This window comes from Anolis sagrei, chromosome 2 (assembly GCF_037176765.1).
Source record: "Anolis sagrei isolate rAnoSag1 chromosome 2, rAnoSag1.mat, whole genome shotgun sequence".
NCBI classification, from domain to species: Eukaryota; Metazoa; Chordata; class Lepidosauria; order Squamata; family Dactyloidae; genus Anolis; species Anolis sagrei.
The window spans coordinates 71,167,232-71,190,871 of NC_090022.1; the positions used below are offsets into that span (position 1 = coordinate 71,167,232).

General features: G+C 36.5%; 1 protein-coding gene across 8 annotated transcripts in view; it reads right to left on the minus strand.

The window, feature by feature from the left end:
• Positions 1 to 23,640, minus strand: part of DOCK3 (dedicator of cytokinesis 3) — a 217,072-nt gene that overhangs the window by 96,795 nt on the left and 96,637 nt on the right. For all 8 annotated transcript variants that reach the window (XM_060765806.2, XM_060765801.2, XM_060765804.2 and 5 more), the window contains exons 11-14: positions 22,082 to 22,142; positions 18,112 to 18,259; positions 10,149 to 10,237; positions 5,927 to 6,052 (exon numbers count right to left, since the gene is read on the minus strand). In XM_060765806.2, coding sequence (XP_060621789.2) covers positions 5,927 to 6,052; positions 10,149 to 10,237; positions 18,112 to 18,259; positions 22,082 to 22,142 — 424 coding nt within the window. The remainder of the gene's footprint in view (positions 1 to 5,926; positions 6,053 to 10,148; positions 10,238 to 18,111; positions 18,260 to 22,081; positions 22,143 to 23,640) is intronic.

Genomic DNA, 23,640 nt, shown 5'->3' on the forward strand with positions numbered 1-23,640 from the left:
TGTTATGGATGTGTTTTTAATGATAGATGTTGTTCTCTTCCCTTCCTATTCAATTGTTTTAAAGCACATAAACTGTTTTTAATTCAGTGCTGTTTTAATATTATAATTTGTTTAATTATTTGTTGCTGTTTGATTAATTTTAGCTGTAACCTGTTTTAATCTATTTTATAATTTGCCTTTGGTTTCTGAACTGGTTGAGAGATTAATACAATAATGCAAAACAAACAAGTATGGAAAGGACTCAATTTGAAAAGGAATCTGGTTGAAATAGACATCCACAGAGCTTGCAATGAGGCAAGTTTATTCACTAAGGAAAGAAAAAAGAGAACATAAGAATCTAAAGAGTATAGAATAACAGTCAGAATATGTACATGGGCACAAAACAAAACAAAAACAAAACAAACAAAGCCAAACATCTAAGGGCAACAGATCTCATAGAGGCAGCAATAGCAACTCATGAGCAAAAACGCTGTGAATACTGCAGAATCCTCTGAGATACACGGTTGTGTCGAAGTGTAACCTTCATATTCTTTACCCATAAAATCCATGAAATTAAAATGACAAAGTGAACAAGACCAGTAGTTAGCATACAAGCTGACTTCCATAAAAGCCAACTGGAGCCAGATTCCCTCATTAGCGAAGGATCAGTGTGTTGATTTTCAAAACACTGATATCAGAAGTGTTTGACACATTCGTTCGCCTTATTAGAAACAGAAAGTGCTGGAACTGAAAATTGGTAGAAACAGCTAGAAGTACTCAATCTTAGAGAGACAGCAAATGAAAATCCTTTACCTGTGCTTTATTGACATGACCATGGCAACTGGATTTTATAATTTCACGTATTTCCCTGAAAACTGCTTTCTGTTATGATATTTAAAGTAACTCTGTATATTAAATTTATAGAATAGTAAGTAAAGGTCTAGCATTTTTATTTGCTTTTTACAGTATTTGTAATCTTGATTGTTTAAAAATATATCCACTGTATACACTTATTCTTTGTCCCCTCCAATTTTTTCCAGGAAAGGACTATGTTCTTCCAAAACAGAAAACTGTCCTGAATGAACACACCATATGACTAAGGATTCATTTCTCTGAAAACCAGTTATCTATAATAGTTTAAAAATTGTGAACTCTGCAGGAATTGCTGCATAGAATTCTCACAGGTATTTTGCTATTTACAGTCTAATGTTCCTAAAAAAAAAAATAAGCAGCTTGTGTTCCATTACTTGAGAGTAGGTCCCAGTGTACCTATTACATAAGAATGTGTATCTCTGTGTTGAATTTGTGTGTGTGTGTGGGGGGGGGGGGGGGGAGGGAGAGAATGTATTGGAACTTAAACTTCCTGGAAATCCTGTTATCAGCAGCCCTGATCAGAACTTCTAAACTCAGAGCCATGTCTCCTTTGACTGAGTGAATCCACCTGTCTTTCTCTTACTCCTTTCAATTATCCCCATCATTATCATCCTTTTCAGTGAGTCATGTATATTGAGTATTTCCAGGTTGTGAGCCATTGTTTTGTTTTCGGTATTTCTTGGCAATTTCTGTTAGAATTTGGATTCTTTTGATGTAGCTTGAAAAAGCACTGGCATGCCATCTATTCCTGGTGGTTTATTTCTCTCAAGTGCTTTGAGAGCAATTTCCACTTTCCTTTTCAAAATTGTATGTTCTTCCTCAAAAGGTTCTAGTCTAAGATATCAGCATCCTTTCATCTCTTTTGTATAGCTCTTCAGTGAATTGCTTCCAATGTCTATTCATTGTTGTTAATTACTGTTAAGTCAGTTTCATCTTCATTTTATGGGAACTCGATGAATAAGAGACATCCAAAACACTCAGTTTTTAATAGCCTGTTCAGGATCTAGAAACCCAGAGTTATGACTTCCTTGAGTAAGCCCACCTATTATGCTACCTTCCTCTTCTCCTACTGTCTCCCACTTTATCGAACAGTATCATTTTTCATAATGAGACTTGTCATGCCATTATGTGGTCAAAGTATGGTATCTTCAATTTGGTTGTTTTGGTAGGTAGACCTAATTTATTGTCGCATCCATTTATTGATCTTTTTTCCAATCCACAGTAATCACAGAACTCCCCTGCAGAGCCACATTTCAAATGAATTGCTTCTCTTCTGTACAGCTTCTTCACTGTCTAGATCTCACAACCATGTCTCCTAATACAATGGCCTAATTGAATGATTAAACACATTCAAATCAATGCAACATTTGTAAGCAATGTTGACAAAAAAGTTCCCATTGACTCAACTGGGATTAATTGCTCAACTGAGGCCAAACATACTATTTAGTGTTCTTGAAGCACTGCCATTAGGAATACAGTTATTTCCTAGATGTTGTCATGCAAAACTATGTTTTGGAACAGCCATTGTTATTGCAATTGTGTGCCTTCAAGTCTTTTCCAACACATGGTACTCCAGGAGTAAACTTATCATGGGGTTTCTTGACAAGATTTGTTTAAAGTATTTTTCTTTGTCTTCCTATTAGGCTGAGAAGGTGAGCCTAAGTCAAGGTTTCACAGTGGGTTCCCATTACTGAGCAGGGATTTGAACCCTGGTCTCCCCTTGGAGTCAAAACGCAAATCATGCTGGTGCCCCTCCCCCCACTGTAACTGAAATTCCTCTATTCATATTACTAATGAATTTGACAAAACATTCCATTTTGGGGAAAGGATATTACTAGAGAATAATTTCTAGTAGTCATGCAATAATCTCATGGGTTATGTTATTGAGTCTCTGTTCACTTCCTTACTCCAAATGACATGATTCACCCAAGCATATACATTCATTGACTCAATTCTTTGAATGCAGAGCTTGAATATTACAGTAATATATGTTATCCATTGTTTCCTTCCTGCATTACCTGTGCAATCAATATTTTTTTCTGTTTCAAATGCTCTAAAAACAAAAGTTAAGAAGAACAAAAATTCATATACTTGCACTTGGCATATATTACTTATCTATGAGGAGTGAGAAAAAAAGAAATAATACCAGAGTAGCTCATTTATCGCAAACCTGTTTTTATAGAATATGATCCCTAAGTAACCGCTTCGAGAAATATAGCATACAAGGGGCAACACTAGGTTGAGACCATCACTAGTCTCTGAGCTGATCTGAGTAGTTTTAGCCAGAATACACAAGGCATTATAGGAGGGGGAAAGGGCAATCTAACACCTGAGGTGAATGTTTTGTGACACATTTTCTCCCTGCCAAATTGATTCATCATTTTTTCAATCTCAAACATTCAATGAAAAATATGAAGTAGAAATGGGAAACAGCAAGCAATAAATGGACAGAACACAGTAAATCAAAAACTTACACCCAACTATCTTCATCTCTGCGCCATTAAGAAAGGGAAGAGAATGAAGGGAAAGTAAACAACAAGCCAGCAAAATTTTAGACAAGAAAAATAAAAACCAAATATCACAGTTAGAAGATGAATCCATGCATTTTTCATCAGACATTCAAAATAAAAGATTGAGTATTTTCAATGGATAAAATAGAAAAGATGTTTCTTGATCTGTGGTATGTCTGTAAACACAGAATGCGAATCAGGAACTAGAGGTCTTTTGAGCAAATCCAAATAGTCTTATCTTATCCAATGGGTTCTCCTGTTTTTGACCAGTACACTCCCATACCAAATCAGAAGTTGATTTTAATGAGCCCCAATTTTCAAAGTCATTTGCTATGTGATAGAAACAGAGGACAAATGTCCACAAAAACACAGTGTGTGTACAGAAATGATTGCAGATTCTTCTGGTCTTGACTACGATTTAGAAGAAAGGCAGTATATGCTTTCTTGTTTGCTGTTTTTTAAAACAACAGAATGATCATAACAGTTTGGAAAAGAAAGACATAAAACAAGTAAATGAATATCATATTAATTGATCCTCTGTGCATTGAAAAATCAATGTTAGGAAAGTTTTCGATATGGCAACATTTTTAAAGAGCCTTTCCAAATGCAGCCCTGTTGGTGTTTGCTCTAATCCCCTTCTACAGATTTTTGACTGCCTGACTCTATGGAAACTCAACTCACTCTCCTTCCCAGTCACCCACCCCACCAAACAACCATTCTGCCTCCTTTTAAGATTTACTGTTAGAACAATTTGATAGCCCTGCAGAAACATCTGTAGTCATGCCTAGAACCTTCATTTTCCCAAATGAGTTCCATGTTGGAAAACAGCTTCTTTCAAAACTTGCCTTAGTGCAATCTGCTTTAATACTACAGTCAGCCCTCCACATTCACTGTAGTTAGGGGCACAGGACCCTTATGAAATTGAAAAACCATAAATAAAGAAATTGCTATTGATTTTGCCTGAGAGAACACCTCTCTAAGTTTTTTAGGTCTTCTAGCACAGCTCTATGGCCAACGTCAGCTGAAAGCTGACCACATAATAATATTGAAAGATCTAGAGATTCCTAGAGAGATTCCACAGAAATTTCTTAGACCTATAGCATGAGTGAAGGAAGCTGAAGATAGGTTCACAATGAAGGACCTAGAGATTCCTCGAGAACATATTTTTAATTAAATCAGCGAATAATTAAATCCACAAAAGTAAAACCTGTGAATGTGGAAGGATGACTGCAAAAGATTTTTTATCTGTGAACTAATGAACACCAGAAGGAAGAGAAAGGGCACAGGGACCACAAGAGTATAGCGAGTGGAAAGGGAGGAGTACTGAAGCAGGGCTGGAACTAGTGTGGATGTGTGTGTGAGAGAAGGAAAGAATGGTGTGTAGAAATATGGGAGGGGGGCAGAGTGCCACCTAGGATTGGGCAGGGAAACTCTCTCTCAATACTTGCAGCAAGTACACGTGTCATATCTGAGCAGGCTTAAAATCCCTTTCTTTTCAAAAGCAGTTGGCAATGCAGCACTGGAAGAAGATACTGTTTACAAAAAGCAATGATAAAGCTCCTTAAAGCTCACAGAAATGTTTTCACAACTAGTATAAGCTATTTCACTCTACTGCCAAACATCCGAGGAAGACCAAAAGAAAATGTTTCAAGAATATCAAGAAGAACTTTCCTTTAATTGACATCTCCTCAAGTTTTTGTGCTTGTCAGAACTAACCTTCCATTCAAAGAAAAGGGCAACTAGTTGATGAAGGTTTGAGCTTTGTGCCACACAGCCTAAGCTACACCACTTAACCTTTGTTGCTAACTTCTGGTGTGGCACAGAAGCCTCTCCTATTACACAGCCAACAAAAACATTCTCAGTGTCTCAGTTCATAGGACTGCTCCTGGGGTTATTTGGGCACCGATTTAGAAAATTGCATTGGATAGACCATATCAGTTCTAGTTTCTTAGCTATGCTTATCATTATTTTCTATAGGCGACCAGATAGTGACTGGTAGATGACATATGTTCTGTATCTCAAAAGCTAGATGAGGGAAAACTGGTGCCATTTTTGGAAGCAACTGGTCAAATATACCCAGGAGCAGGTCTAACATTTGAGGCACCAAATATGTTTTGGCCAGTGTTAGCAGTTCTGAATGAAAATTCAGTGCCAACACAGTTGGCTTGTTGTACAAAATATGGAGGGGGGGGGGGGCAAGTACAAATAACAGCTTGAAAGAAAAAGGCACTGCCCTTCTAGCAGAGTAGTACCAACAATTCTCCAGTTTAAGACCACTGTGCTCCAGCCATTCCTCTATGGATACTATGTACTATGCTGTCCTCTTACCATCACTGCAAATATAATCAGTCCTACACAAAAACTACAGAAGATGTTAAACAAGGAAGATTTTTTTGAACTTAATATCATTGCAAATTACACACTCTCTGGCAAGTTGCCTTTAAACACTGAAACAGACAATAAAGAATATTTTCAAAACTTTAATCATTTTAATGTCTTCAATTTAGTAATATCACCGGCAAAAACCCGTTTTGAGCAAGTGAACAAGAACTTCATCTTCTTACCAGGCATGATGACATCTGGAAAACCAATTTTTCTTGTAACAGCTATCCCTCTGTTAAATATCATGGGATACTCTCTTCGAATTTGCTCCATCTCACCATGAAGAAGCTGAAGAGAAATTATGAGTCCTGCAAAACAATTTTTTAATGATTTTTTTTAAAAAAGCTAGAATTATAAAATTAAATTCATCTCAAAGACCTAGCCCACACAACTCCTGATGAGGAATATGATAAAACTGTTATAGAATTGAACAGTCATAATGTAAAATTCATTTTGTAATATAGGTCTTTCCTTGCCCCTCAAAGTTGAGGAGGGAACTTGAAACACTGATATCAAGCAATGTATGGCTGCCTTTCCCTCAACACATGAAATAGTCATGGTTTTCCCACACCTGTCTCTTCAAAGAGGGTTGGAAGTTTTTCAGTTTATATTTATTAATCTGTATCTTGTACCCTGGTCTGCAGATCCCAAGGATAAAATATACTCATAAGAAAGCTTGGAAACAGATTCGTTTGTTTTTCACATCAATACAGGATGGAGAGAAAGTTACTCATGTGTCCTTTAGGCCCCCAAAGTGTGTCTCCCCTTGCCTAAATAGATCAAAATTGCCACAGAACAGATAAAATAGATCAAAATCAAAAACCAAATTAACATAATTAATGTTTCAATTTCAGTTATGTTTGCACAATTCTGGGGATATCTGGCTGGTTTTTAAGCTATATGCGGCACATGCGGGAGCAAAACTGCTGTGTTTTGCAGCGTTGGGTGTGAAATATCACCCAGAATTTTAAATTTTTTAGTGAGTTCAAGAAATTTGGTGGACAGATGCAGTCCATCGGGGGTACAGAGCGAAACCTGCCCCCCTCCCACTCCAGTGTTGCCCACCAAGGTCTATCCAGAGTTCCTCAAAGTTCACCAGTTTTGTCACCTGCTCAAACAAGAGCTGACAAATATCGGTGCATTCTGGAATGTTACATTACAGAAGAATAAAAATGCAGCTTTATTATAATAGATATTTATTATGTAAACAATTGTTTGTGTAGTCATAATTCATATTCCTGCTTCTTGACAGGGAGTTGGACTGGATGGGCCACGAGGTCACTTCCGACTCTATGATTCTACGGTGGTTCAGCATGACGTGTGCATTCAGTTTGTCTTTCAATCTCAGTATTTTATCTTTCATGGATATTAAATAAGTTAGGCACATTGCTTCTAAAAAGGAATATATTTCATATTGATAAAGAACACATTTGCACAGTCAATTTTGAACTTTCATGAGACACATGATATCTGCAAAAGTGGAAAACTACAAATATAAATAAAAATCATGAAGCTATTTTTGGTTTCACCTGAGAGAACATGTGGATGGCAAAGCATTTCTACATTTACTGGAAGCTGACCTACAAAACTGTGCTGGATGACCTAGAAATGCCTAAGGCGAACACTTGTTTATATTCGTGTAGAGGGCAGTAGTGATAGAAATATTGCAATCCAAGAATAATCAAATCCACAAATGCCTAACCCACAGATATGGATGGATGATAGCACTACATTAGAGTGCTAAAGAAGCTCATCTTACTCAACATATTTCTAGTACACCAGGCATCATACATCCCATTTACTGAGAAATTTTACTTTTCATATAAAGTACTTACATACCTTTCAGTATTTGGTACTATTTTGGAATATCAAAATTGTACATCTGATATTTCCATATTTTTTACATGCAGAAGTATTTTTGAAACTTTGGTTTCTAAAACATGAAAGAGCATGAAATGCAACAGGCACTTGATTACTATTGAGAAATAACCATGGATGTTCCTTAACACTCCAGCTTTGCCATCCACAGGTCTGCACCATAATTCAATCAATTAATTTATTTACACTCTCATTAACATTTTACAGAAATTTCTTTAAACATCTGAGTGAAGTGTATGATGTACGCTCCATATTCACGTTGCCTCATAGCTCTTCTAGACTTTGCTGTACCTTGAGGAAGAATAAATTGCTTTGAATAGCTGTTCTAGATCATGTGACTCCCTTTGCCAATGTTGGCACTGATTTACCATGCCCAATCACCACACAATCCTACTAAGCAACCTTATTTGTCATCCTCTATCTGAAAATGATTCTATAAGCAACATAAGCAATGAAGAGACAATTCATCATTGTCTAAAATGTCCTCTAATGATTCTGTCATTTTCTTGATTCCTCTTTGTTTCCAGGTTCAGTTGATGGCACACTTAGATCGATGGCCTGTATAATAATGACAGTGTCCGATATTTCAGATAACTGCAACATCTGGCACAGCATGACCAAAGAATCTTGGGTTCTTACTGCTATCCATCATTCAACATTTTTCCTCTTCTTGGAGGCTTCAGGAACATTACAACTCCTGTTCTTCATAAGGAAACTGTAATGCTCATCTAAAAACATGCAGTAGTGTGTGTATCTCACTCTCAAAATTACAGGGTTTTCCCCCCCCCCAGGTATTTCACTAGTCTTAGTATAAGGGCCCATGTACACAGGCCAAATGAGTTGGGGTATGGGTGAATGGACTCCATGATGTCCACATGATACATGAGTCCCATTCAGCCTTAGGCCCTTTCCACATAGCTGTATAAAGCCCACTTTGAACTTGATTATATGGCAACCCTCCTGTTTAAGAAGCTCCACTGGCTGCCCAATTTCCGAGCCCAATTTAAGGTGCAGGTGCTTACCTACAAAGCCCTGAACAGTTTGGGACCACCCTACCTGCGTGACCGTATAGCTGTCTACGCTCACTCCAGTCATGTTCTTTTATCTTCAGGTAAGTAAGGAAAAAAGCTGCTACTTTGCACAATAGAAACTATTGACATGTTCTATGCCTTCTAATCCATGAAAGGAACAGTTCATACAGCCAATTTATAAAGCCTGTGACCCATAAGGTCATTCTTGCTACTATCCACAGACACATAATGAGATCATTGTTTTCCTTTTGTCTGAGAGGCCTCCACAATTATTGAATTAGAAGGTAGATGCTGGAAAGAGAACCAACACTTACTGAATTGGCATCTGAAAAGCAAACAAAAGAGAAGGAACAAAACAGAGAAAGATAACATGGAAGCCTTCAAAGGAATCGTCCATGTGGACATGATGTTATCACGCCAGATAACCAAACTGACTCATCGGTTTTGACTGTGGTAATCCCAATATATTAACAATAGCCCACAGTATTTCTTGGGAAACCTTATCATAAACATAGACTGAATGTTGATACTCTTTATAGTACTGACATGGTAACACTAATCTTGACAGAACTACTACAAACTAGCAAAGATTGATAAGGCATGAGGATTCTGGCAGTTAGCAGTCAGATTGTAATTAAGACCATCTGTCCAACTAGAATACCCTTAGCAGTAGTAAGTATGGCCAAGTATCTAAGGAGAATATAGCCTTACAATTGCAACAAAAATCAACCTGAACATATTAACATCAATTTTAGTGGCTTGTTATTTCAATAGATATATCCATGGATATTAATATCTTCAGGTTGAATGCTCTTTCCAGCTCTGTTCAAAAAGTGAACAGTCAAAATGACCCACATCATTAGAAACACAGGTATCCAGAGTCTTCCCAACAATAGTTTCAGCATAACTTGGCAATCTATTCAGCACAAATTAGTGAGACCATAGAATTGTGCTAGATGACCTAGAAATGCTTAGAGAAAAAAAAAGCATAGAGTTAATTATTTTTATTTATATTCACAACTTTCCCACTTTTGCAGATAATGGAAAATAATCACAAAAACATCCATGCATTTCAGAAATGGCACAAAATAATGCTAAGATTTCAAGTGCATTCGCTGATTTTGTTTAACATGAAATTTCATTGTTTAAATTAAATACATAATTTTATTTATAACCACAGATTGATTTCTTAATAAGGTTTGAAATCCTCCAAGAATGATTGCAGGAATTTCAAAGGACTACTTCTATTGCGTAGTATAGTTCAGACACCTCATCTTTTGCACAGCCACCAAATCTGAACTCATGAACTCATTATCTTGGATGTTTCAGCGTAGCTCTGCTCAATCTGACTTCTTGCTCCATTTGCCATTAACTGCCCTTTACACTACTAATTCTGGGAATCAATTGTTCCTGCTGCATTGTTCATTAAGGTTCTATGATATACAGGAAATGTAAGTTTTTAATACAGCTACAAAATATGAAAATGGAATATTACCATAATTTGAGCTTGGGGCTGTATATTTGGTGCTGGACTTGCGAATGATGTTTTCATGGATCTGGAACCATTCGTTTTCATTATTGCACCTGAAAGAAGTAAAGAACATGTTTCCTGTTTTCTTATAAGATGCAACTGAACGCCAAAGGAAAAAAAAACACAGCTATTTATAACTTTAATGAAAAACAATACAATGAAAAAGAGAACTCCATGTGACTCTATTTAGGAAAAGTAAAATTAGAGAAGAAATACAAATATGGTTAGGGCTGTTTTCATGTAGAACATCTGTGCCATATGTTAGAAACTTGCTTTCATATATTTACTCTATGTCCTAAATTGGTTCTGCTTTTAACAACTGCCTATCAATAATCAATCTATCAGCAGTATGAAATGAGGTATGAGCCTCATGTGTTTTGGTGGACACAAAATTATTCCTTATACGAAAACGTTTCTGTATTGGTTATACATAGTGTTCCCTTTTATTCTCTAATTTGTGACCTTAAAAGGACAACAATAACATACATGATTCCATAGCTGACAAGAGCAAAAACTGAGACTGGGCTCTGATGCAAATTAACCGAAAACCCTGCACTAGATGAATGATTGGCTCTACAAGTATGAACCCTCTGATTCACTCACCCATCTCAAACAAGGAGTTGCAATTCATCATGCAAAGACAGACTAAATGTGTATAGTTTCTTTTCCAATAAACAATCAAGCTTCATTAGCTTCTGGGATACACACAGAGTGCTCATAGTGATTATGAATGCTAATCCACAAATACGCTCACTAGGAACAGATGTCCCAGGACGTTTGGCAAGGTCTCCTAGCACCATTTGGCAACAGTAAGAAACAAGCAAGAAATCCTTTTCATATACTTTACACTGCAGTATAAATCCTCTAAATAAATGAGAAAAGATCCTGAATCTAGCATATCAGAAGATTTGTGGCAGGGAAGCAAATGGTGGCAAGTCAAGGTGAGGCTAGGTTGGTATGTCTATGAGTATGGTACTTTTCTGGAAATGATTACAAATTCATGTTTTAGACTTCTATTTTTAACTGTTGAATTTTTTTGACAGCTTTTTATGATCCATATCAAATATTTACATTAAAGGGTTCATAGATTAATGGTAGAACATATTATTTTAAACACAACAAGATGAATCCACGGCAGACAAAATCACTGTGAAGTCTCGGTCTAGCATTTCCCTGTTTGCCTGTTGGACTGTTCCAGTTTGCCAAGTTTAGAGTAGGAGCTTAGGCTCCCCCTATAGGCCGAGCTCTTTGGTTCAGCCCATTCTGCCTCAGAGCCTGGTGAAAGACTTTTTGACTCCATTCCTTTTGATCATAGTTTATAGATAGTTGCCAGAAGAGTGTCTGGTCTGGCTTGCAGTCCGTACAGGCCATCCTTATCACATATTTGCCAAAGTTTATAGATTTTATACGTTTCATAGATAGATAGTTTATATTTGCCTATAGACAGATAGTTCATAGACAGTACATATATTTTCCAAAGCTTATAGATAGATAGTTATAGATAGATAGTTCATAAATAATACATGCCTTATAGATAGATAGTTCAGATATACATGCCCCATAGAATATAGTTTATAGTGAATGTTATATAGAATAGATAGTACATGCCCCAGAGTTTATAGAGTATTTACCTCATAGAAATTATAGTTGTTACCTCAGAGTTATACCATCATAATCAATCTTCACCTTTATACATTGTTGTAATTCATCTTGTTTGTTTAGTAAACTCAATTTGGTTAATTTAGTCTTGTCTGTAGAGTATCATTTTTGGGGGTATTAAAGTAATTTAGGGCATACCGATGGTCACTGGGGAAATAGCCAGACACATTTAGTTTCTCATTAGATCTTCCCGGTGTGCCATCATAATCACTCTGCTGGCTGTTGTATTGGATCACATGTCAGACACTTCTTAAGTGTCTAGGATTGTGTGATGTATTGGCGAATAATGTGTGCAAATCCCAGTAACGTGGCCTTTTGTAGCTGGAAGATGGTAATTTTGTTAGTGCCGATTGTGTTTAGGCACTGCACCCAGTTTGCTGATCACCACTGGGACCACCTTTACTTGCTTGTGCCAGAGTCTTTGCAGTTCGATCTTTAAATCCTCATATTGTGTCAGCTTTTCCAGTTGTTTCTCTTCAATCCTGCTGTTGCCTGGGATTGCAACATTGACGATCCATACTTTGTTTTTTAACACGATCATGAGGCCAGGAGAATTGTGCTCCAAAACTCTGTCAGTCTGAATTCGGAAGTCTGCACCCCCTGAATTGATCTTAAACACCTTCATCTTTAAAAGCCTGATGAAATAAAAAGGTTTTAGCCTGCCACTGGAAGGACAGCAGGGAGGGGGCCATTCTGGCTTTCCTGGGCAAGGGGTTCCAGAGTCGAGGGACAGCCACTGAGAACGAAGGCCTTTTCTCTCATTTTCACCAATCAAACTTGAGATGGAGGTGGGATTGAGAGAAGAGCCTTGCTTATCCCACTTTAAATCCCTTACATCTCTACACTGAGCAGCAAAAATAAGAAAAACTCCCTGAGACCTTTGAAAGCCATCAACAATCAGAGGAGACAATAAACAGATTACTTTTAAGATCCAACCCTAGATAATTTCAGATGAGTTGTTTTATTTGATACTGTCATAAACAGAAACCTCCTCTAGAATGTTTTCAAAGAGGTTTGCAGAAAACAGTCTGTTTCTGGAACTGAAGTAGTGAAAACTTTCTTATTCTGCTTACTTTTTAATAGTTTTTAATATATTTTTCAGGGCGTTTAATCACCCTTTTTATTTAATAGTGTCGGCTTTGTTTCTGTTATGTAAACTTTGAGAAGCACAGTTAAAGGCTCAAAAGTGAAATAAGTTTAAAATAAAATAAAAGTGATGCCTTGTGTTTTAAAAGACCTGTTAGTCAATAATGCATTTGTTATTACTTTTGACTAATATTTTAAAAACAGTATGGTCAAAAATGCAAGATGAATATAACACAATTTGATATATTTTAATATGCAGAGGATACACATAAATAATGCAGAGGATACACATAAATCATAAGAGTACAAACTACATCAGTATAATTTTATTTAGTACTATGGCCCACTTTGTTTGCTTTCCTACTCATATATGATTATCATTGTCTGATGATCAAGGAAAGCTGCAGTAGATACTGAAATAGTTCTGATGAATGTTGACGCTCCCCCAGTTCTTAACAGTTGGTAAGCTGGCTGGGATTTCTGGGAGTTGAAGTCCAAAATATCTGGAGGACCAAAGGTTGGGAACCACTGCTATAGATAAAACCATTACAGAACAGCTGCAGGACCACAGCCAAAGGTAATTTCACTCATTGTTAGCTTCACCACTCATCAGAGTGATTGCAGTATCTCCTGCAGTTTTCCTTGGTCATGTTATTATTTATATGCCACTCCCCCCCCCTCTACTTTCCCTTCTTTAGTCTTACACCATAGTACATGCTTCAGATATTGCAGGATGTGTTAAAAGTAATATTGCTTTGAACTCAAACAGCCCATCTGTAGTGATGCATGAAGATCAGTTCCTGCACCTATAATAGTAAATCGTACCCTTAATATCTCTTATATCTTGTGCAGAAGACAATCGAAGCTGCCACTGCTTTTGAGTCAATTTCTGGGCCAGACAAAGGGCTTTTGACATACATCAGAAAACCTCTGATGAGTTTGGCACTATTTACGTCCCATCAAAGGAACATTAAAGCACTTTCATAGTAGTGAGAATAATCTCCAACGGCAGGTGGAAATTGCTCATTATCGGGGGGTGGGGGAGGAGAATATCTAGACTGGGAATGATGTTATTTCCAGTAAAGTGAAAATAAGATTTTATTTCACTGGGTTACTATATGTACAAACCTCACTAGGTCATGTGCTAAAAACAAGGCTATTTAAAGAAGGTTCTGAAGTCATACAATATACTGAGAAATGTGTCAATTGCCATCTTCTTGCCACCCCATTGCTCAGCATACAAATCTTTAAAGCCAAAAGTGTATAAAATCATAAATTCAAAAAGTGTCAACTTTATAACAGAAAGGAAAATATTAAATAAGTAGGTTTGAAGTTTATGTCTGGTACGCATACCAGCTAACTCAAAACAAGAAATCCTAGGTGATGTTGATTCTTAACAGAATGAAATCTTGAGATGGAATCTCAGAGACTAGAAAATGATTTTCTTCTAAATGTGGTATAGAGAAAAATCATATTAGGGTATCACGAAGCAAGGCATGCCTCTCAAAAACTTCAGTTTCCAGACTATGTTCATCCCCATATTGATTAAGAAAACAAACAAATAAAAGCTGTTAAAGCTATATAAACAGACCGACAACTTAGCAATGCTACTGCCTGTGGTGACCTAAATTGTTTGACAAAATAAAGTACTAGCAATTGAATGGTCCAAAGATTTCTACAGATGAATGTAACTACAAGCCACTGATATGAAGATCTCGCTCCACATGGGACTGGTAGTGGTGCATAATGCAGTCATCTACATATGCAACTGGAAAAATACAAATCTGTCATTGCCACTTTTGTAGAGCATATTAAGGCACTCCACTGAGCAGGTTGCAATATATCATCAATATATCATCACTAGACATCCAGACCTTCTGAGAGAGGAAGGTATGCTCTAGTTGGCTTTTGTGCCCTGGTATTAAATAAGCAAGACTGTGAAAGCCATCATAGTGACCATTCTAGTTGTGGAAAATCAGAATTTGCTCTATTACTCGATCTTCCAATAGAGAATATAATTTAACAGGAGGGCAGGATTTAAATGCCTGCTGAGTAATGGAAATCCACAGAGTGAACATTGCCAAGTCATACTCTTTCAGTCTCACAGGAAGGCAAAGGCAAAATTACTCTGAAGAAATCTTGTCAAGCAAACCTTGAGGTAAGTTTGCCTTAGGGTCACCATAAGTCAGAAACAATTTGAATGCACACAACAAAAATATAATTCATCAAGCTTCTCCAGGTGCAGAGCAGGAGAGGAAGATAATTTTCTCAATACAGTAAGCAACACACATTCTATGGTACCAACCTCAACTAATGATACTGAGAATCTAAGAATCCAATATTGCATCATTAAGTGGGATGGTTTGTCTTTGAATGAGCATGCTTGCAGTGAGGAACTGAGATGGATGATATTGTCTGGGAGTAAAAGGCACTTCTTAGAATATTCTCTTTGCTTTTTCAAAAGTAAGAGCACTTAGACTGTATGGAAGTGCACTTCAAAACAAAATATGCTTGAAATGTAGGTTCAGTAAGAGAAAGACAGGCTGGTGATAAGATTGTTCAGGTTGAGCAGATTAAAAGCCTGAGGCACTACTTCCATGTTATCTCCTTCATATGCATCTATTGATTGTGATAAAGCTTGAGTTTGATACCTGAATTAAATAAACAGACTTCTTCAAATGACAAGTCTTTTGGAATGTGTTCTACTTCAAAATCTGAATGATGCTTTCCAGATGTTTTGACCCATCAGATAAGTACATTTATAGCAGTGGTTCCTAAACTTTGGTCCTTCAGGTGTTTTGGACTCCCACAATTCCTAACAACTGGTATGATGACTGGGATTTCTGGAAGTTAAAGTCCAAAATAATTGGAGGACAAAAGGTTGGGAACCACTGATCTATAGTCATCTGGCTGTTTGACTAGAAAGGGCATCAGTTATTTCCAATTAAAATTATGGACATATTTGCAACCTGGAGTTCAGTGTTGTACTGAAGTAAAACATTCTGCCCACTGCACTACATCTATGTATTTCTGCACCTACTGGAATCTAATGGCATTTTTCTTTATTTTCTTTGGACAGCATTTATAACAATAGAATATGGCATTGGGTGCTTTAATAAACAGCCACAATCCACTTCATGAACATTGTAAGTAATCTCAATCTTTCTTGACATAGGCGTAAGTAGTGGTTGATTGTACACCGCAAAGGCATCACTACTGGAGGCATCAGTTACACCTTCATCCATTTGACTATCTTTTCTGTGATCACTATTGGAAGGTTTTGATATGTTTATGACTTGGCCATCCAAATTAACTAATTAGTACAAAGTGGCACATACTCCAATGGAGAGAGAGGATTCAGTTTAGGACCAATTGCATCTGGAGAAGAGAGCTAGCTGGGAAAATTGATAAACAGTATCTGTTTGTCTGGAGGGAGGGCAAATATTTAAATTGATCTGGAGACCATCCAGCCCCTAAACCAGTGCCTGTAATCAGTGATGGCCTGGATGAGGGCTAATAAGTTGAAGGTAAAGCCAGACAAAACAGAGGTACTCCTGGTCAATCGGAAGGAAGATCAGGATGTGGGGTTACAGCCTATGCTGGATGGGGTCACACTCCCCCTGAAGACACAGGTTCACAGTCTGAGTGTGATCCTGGACTTATCACTGATCCTGGAACCCCAGGTGTTGGTGGTGTTCAGGAGTGCTTTCACACAGCTATAATTTGTGTGCCAGCTGTGCCCATACCTTGAGATGCCAGATCTAGCCATGCTAGTCCATGCCTTGGTTACTTCCCATTTGGATTACTGCAATGCTTTCTATGTGTAGCTACCTTTGAAGATAGTTAGGAAGTTACAAATAGTACAAAGATTGGCAGCCAGGTTACTAACTGGAGCATCATATCATGAGAGGACTACTATGCTGTGGCAGTTTCACTGGCTGTTGATCTGCTTCTGTGCTAAATACAAAGTGCTGGCCGTTAGCTATAAAGCCCTAAACGGTTTGGGTCCAGACTATTTGCAGAACCGCATCTCTGTATACAAACCGGCTAGAGTACTGAGATCTGCAGAGGAGGCCCTGCTCTCAGTCCCATCCCCATCTCAGGCATGGCTGGTGAGGACTGGAGAGGGGGCCTTCTCTGTGGTCACTCCCCATCTCTGAAACTCCCTCCCAAAAGAATTAAAAACTGCTCCCTCTCTCCTTGCCTTCAAAAAGTTGCTAAAAACCCACGTATGCACTCTGGCGTATGGAGATGAGGAAGCCTAACATGTCTCGAAACACCTCTGCCGAGATATGTTAAATCTTGTCTAGATAGTGGAATTGATTTTAGCCTATTGGTTAAACCATTCCATTGCTCTATAACATTTTAGCTATTAGTTTTAGATGTTTTACCCTGTAATAAAATATGTCTGTTTGAGTTATGTTAAGTTTTGTCTTTGGTTTAATTTTGTTTGTCATTCAGTTTAAAATTAGGCTACTTATATTGTTTGATGTGTTCTGTTTTGATGTAATTTGTTTATATGTTTTCTTCTCGTTGGCACTGAATTTTTGCCATATATGTTGGAATCCACCCTGAGTCCCTTCAAGGAAATAGGGTGGTCTACAAATAATAATAATAATTATTATTATTATTATTATTATTATTATTATTATTATTATTATTTTACTGTGGAAATGGTGAACCCACATGCAAGGTCAATAGATCTTCATGACTATTGAAAACTTTAATGTGGGGTAAGTCCCAATTGTGTTGCTAGTAATAGCCCGAGAGATTTGTATCTGGTGAAAATTAAGACAAGAGTAAGTATGATGAAAGTAAGGGAAAGTAAAGGAAAAAATAAAGGCATAAAACTGGTGTTACTGGTTTTTTTTTTTACATTCAATAGAAAGCTGAAAAGATTCTTAAATGCATGCAGCAGCAGCTGTAGACAAAAAGAAATGTAAAGAATATATGGAAATATCACACAGTCGTGTGCACTGAGCAGTGGGTGGATTCCTGCCAAATAATTTTGTCGGGTCTTGAAGTTAAGCTTCTAAAAAATTCAGTACAGTGCAAAACAACCCAGACACATGAGTCACTGAGACCACAAAGAACTGTATTTTATATACCTATCTTAAAAGATTCCTAACCTAGCATAAACAACTCATATAGTTTTAATTTATTTGTGCAATAAATTACTTACGTGTAAACTTTAAGAACAAAATCTTTTTCTTCCTTGAGTTCAGAAATTGATGGAATTACATCCATGACACTCAATACTGCACAACCATATGGACGCCGATAATGCAGATGAGATGGACCCTTTCTTGAGTCATTAAGCAACATACGACCTAGAACAAATAGATACTAGCATTACAATGCAGCTTCCATTCTCAACTTGGAAAGCATTTGTTTTACATATAATTCATGAATAAATTATTTCTAATTTTCTCACTTTTAACCAATATTTGCAATTTGCCACTAAAGAAGTCAAGAGTATTTATTGCTGTTCTATCGTATAAGTAAATAAGATGATAAATGAAGAATTTTATCAACTCAACTATCTCAAAACCCTAACTTGTATTTCAGAGAGCTTTTGTTTCTGTAAGTTAAAAGCAAGCTATTTATACTTCATGTACAACATAAAGATATACAGTTAACTTTTTAAATAAAGGAGAATTTTGCTTTTAAAAGTGACAATTCAGCACCAAACCAAATGCTAAAAAGGTCTGTGACAATTCTTCAGAAATTATACTTTGGATCATTAAAAAGCCCCAAATAATATTTAAAATCTAATTATAAAATGCTATTCTTTTATCTTTTCAAATAATAAGTCCTTTAAGATAGTTCCATAAATTTATTTTAGTCAAAAATACCAGGCTAATGCAGATTGCACCTAGTTATCTTAATTCTTTCATCTGCTGGGCTGAAATAAGCAGGATAGATTTAAACTGGTAAAGGATTTTTCAGAAACAATGGCAGTGACACCATAGCTAGTACTTGTTTGTCCTGTGCAGATGTAAACCCCTTTAGTATGTCTTTTATGATGAAACATTTCATAATAAAACAAGAAATAGTGCCAGAATATGAAAATCCCTGGTTGGGAATGCCTTCAGCAAACTACTGGAATACAAAAGAGGGCAATGTTGAACAGCTACTCATGCTAAAAGAACATTAACCTGTTTATATGCCCAGAAGAAAAAGGAATGTCTGGACCTCAATGAAATAATATAGGAACCCAGAATGTGAAGAGCAGAAATCAGGGGAAGCTCAGCACAGTAAAACAAGAAATGGAATCTATAAATATTACAATGCTTGGGATGCATAAGCTAAAGTGGATAGAAGTGGAACATTTTGAGTTAGATAATTATGCATTCAGGAGAAAATCTAAGGAGCAACGGGGTAGCATTAATAGTGAGAAGAAATATAGCAAAAGCAGACAAAGGATATTAATGCAAAATCTGACTGAATAATATCCATGAAGTAAGACTTCAAAAGAAGCCATCAATGTAACCAAAATCAAGTTTATACTCCAATTAAGGAGATGAAATTAAAAGATTCTATGTTAGAGTTCAGTTGGAAATTGATTGCACACTAAACAGGAAATTGGCATGGAAAACTGGGGGGGGGGGGAGCAGAACCCAAGTTTGTAGGAAAATTTAGCTGAAAATCAAGAAATGAAACAGGAGAGGAACTGACTGAATTTGTGCAGCCAAATGCTTATTCATCACAATTGCATTCTTTCAGCAATCAATGTAGTGATTGTAATACATCAGGCATGGGCAAACTTTGTCCCTCTGGGTATTTTGGACTTCAACCTCCACAATTCCTAACAGCCTACTGACTGTTAGGAATTATGGAAGTTAATCCAAAACACCTGGAGGGCCAAAGTTTGCCCACGCCTGGTATACATGGACATCACATGATGAACAATAGAGAAATCAAATAAACTACATCCCTGGAAGCAGAAAAGGACCATCACCTTTACAAAAACAAGACCAGGTTGTGGGACAGACCATGATGTAATAGTATCAAAAATTAGAGTAACAGCAAAGAAAACTAAACCAAACACACAGCCCAAAGCACATCCTCATAGAATTTTAACATAATGTAAAAAATGACTGGAAGTCAGAAAAAAGAGAAGGAATGAAAGAATAATTCAAGGAGAACCATTTGAAGATGAATCCACAATTTTAGAAAATGAAGTGGAAGTGGAAGCTGTACTCAGAGAACATAAGAGAAATAAATAACTGGGAAGGAATAAAACACCGATGGGGCTGCTTCAAGCTACAGAGACAGGATCTATTCTAGTTTTCACTAAAATCTGTCAACAAATATGGAAAATAAAAGAACGGCCCACAATGTGGAAAAGCTCTATATACATTCCAATGCTCAAAAAAGGGGTACAAGGGATTGCGGTAACCACAGGACCATCAGATTAATTTTTCATACAAGCAACATGATGCTCAAAATTCTACAAAAAATAAATAAATATTTGGACTGAAAATTTTCAGATGCTCAAATGAGGTTCCAAAAGGAAAGGGGCACTTGGAATCATGTTACAAACATATGCTGGATAATGGGGCTCACCAAATAATTCAGAAGAAAAAACAGCCTATGTTTTTTAGATAATAACAAAGCCTTGGATTGTGTAGATCATACCCCAAAAAAATTTAAAAAAGGAATTACACTTAACGAAATGGTTGTACCACAACATCTGATTGTCCTGATGTGTAACCTATACTCAGGACAACAGGATGTTGTCAGAACATAATATGACAAACAGAATTGTATCCATCTGGCAAAGTGGTCAGTAAATCCTGTATTTTATCACCCTTTTTATTTAACTTGTATTTTGAATGCATCATACATAAAGCAGGATTAGAACTGGAGGAGACATGAATAGGAAAAATAAAAATATTAAGATATGCTGATGCCATCCTACTAGTAGCAGAAAAATATGGAACAATTACTGAAAAAAAATCAAGGAAGAAAGTCCAAAGTCAGGTTTAAAAATGAATATGAAGAAACTTTAAATAATGACACCGTTGATTTATATAACATTAGGGTATAGGATGAAAACACTGTAGTTCAAGATTTTTCATATTCTGGTTCAGTCATTAATCAGAATGGAGACTGCAGTAAAAAAATCAGAAGGCAACTACAACTTGGAAGGTTGGCATGAAGGAACTAGGCAAGATCCCACAGTATAAAGATATATCATGGAATATCAAAACTAAGAATGTCTATGCCATTGTATATCCATTTACATGTGTGGTTGTGAATGCTGGAGTAAAGAGAGCCGATAGAAAGAAAATAAACTCATCTGAAATATGGTGCTGGAGGAGTGACTGCTAAAATGATAAATCAATGTGTCCCGGAACAAATCAAGCCCAAACTCTACACAGGAGTCAAGATGACTAAACCGAGAAAACATGACTCACTAGAAAAGGCAATAATGTTTGGTAAGGTAGAAAGCAGCAGAAAAGTAAGACTGCATTAGAGATGGATAGACTCAATCAAGGAAGTGACAGCCCTGACACTCCAAGACCTAAATAGAGCTGTTTTTGATAAGGTGATTTGGAGGTCTCTCATTCATGGGGTCCCCACAAGCTGAAATAACTTCACAGATGCTAACAAAAAAAAACCCATTTAGGATCCAACTATGCTGGCCAACTATTGAATTCCAAGTTGCAATTTGAAAATCTTCACATACTAACATCACAGATTTTTCTAATCCAGTTTTCCAATATATCCAGCCAAAATCATAACTACTGAGGAGGCCTAATATAGCTGTAACTAAGTTATTAATTGAATGCTGGCCTATTGCAGAAGTCAAACTGCAGCAATATCTAAGGCTCAGTCTACCCCAAATGTCTTAATAGCAGTGTATATCCCAAATGCTAGTTAATTATTACAATTAGTAAACAACAGGAACTCATGCTCTTTTATGCTGACATTTCTTTTTAAATGTTTTTGATTTTAAAAAATACATTAAAAAGTAGAACAAATAACAAAACAATAACATTGGTTGCTCAGGACATAATGAAGAGTCAAAAATATTATTGATATAATTAATAAATGGAAACCACAGAATAATGATGACATGTCTAACATGCAAAACGTATTATGGTTTAATTTTGAGTAAATGTATTCAATAAAGCATACTGTACCTAGCCGGATTACATGAGCAACAATGTATAAATCTTTTTTCATATCCTTGCTGCTGAGATCCTAGCAGATTAAGAAAAATATAAATATCAATTTCTACATCATTTCCATTAGAAAATCTAGAACTTAGGAAGAAAAGGCTATGAATGTGTCACAAAAAATTCATATACATATGTGAAGATTATCAGATAGAAACAAAAATAACATTTTTCCTTGAGGATATATTGCACATAGTCATTTTTAAAGATTGATGAAAAACTGCATGGAAACCCTAATATTATAACACAGCAGGGATAAAACAGCTGAAATTATTTTTACATATAGGAATAAAATAAGTGAAATGTATATCTCTATAACAGCTCTAGAATTGTAATGATTGTTAAAAAGATGTCAAAACTATCATACTATTTAGTCTGAAATCCTGTTGGCACATTATGACTGAATAACTATAGGAGTTGGTGCAGCTGGAGCAGAAGGGGCAAGATCTTTGAAAGAAAAACAGGAAAAACAGCCAACAGCCTTCCCACTTCTGATGTCCACTTAGCTTGTCTTCCTATAAGATTGTTGCATGTCTCTGGGAAAACTACATATGTGAATTTAATGGTCCCTTATGCTAACAAAAGGCACATCTACCTGACACTATAATGCATCTTGGAACTGGATTGGCAGATGAGATTTCCAAGCCTGGAGCTGGTTTGAGACTAGGAAAGTGATTACATTAACCTGGAACCCGACCTCAAACTTCTGTGCAGGCTTTCTCTTTTGATAAAGTAATGAGCACTTAGAAAATTATTCACTGTAACTGAAGAAATAATCTAAAACACATTAACTAACAACAAAGCCCAATATAATGGAAATTAAATTGGAGAGGGAGGATAGAACTTGACAGGTTCAATAGATTGGATCAGAACACAAGCGGAATTTGTGGTATTCTAACCACAGCTTTGTTCAAACAAATGCAATACATTGCAGCTTGAAGGCTGGGACAAGGACCTTGATCTCTGCAGATAGGCCATACCACAATTTTGTGTCATTATGGAAAAAGAACTGCTTTCAAGTCCATATACCTTGTTTTCATCAAAGACAGGACACCAAAACTGCTCTTAGATCATAAGCAAGTATTCCATAGAAAACAGAAATGAACTAACTTTAATTTCTACAAATGTTAATCTTTTACAAAAAATAACTGAACAATTTATCTATGGATTCAGCATTTCACATATGTTCAACTGCTGCAAATGTAATTAGATTCTCAAAAGAATGTTTGTTTGCTTTCTTTTCTCCACTCTTTTTGACTATATTTTTTGCTATGGAAGAGCTCATGCATGTTAGTAGCAGTAGCGGTGATTGGTCAATTGCCTTAGTAGTCAAACATAAGAAATCAAACAACTATAAAAAAATTATATAAGAATAAACTACAAAACCATACCAAAAGGAATTATAGCATGTGTCTTGAAACAAAATAAAATATGTTCTCTGTACTGCTTCCAAATATTCACAGGCAAATCAAAACCATTGTAAAGACACTACAGGTGGCTTGTAGCCACCACTGGGAACATAA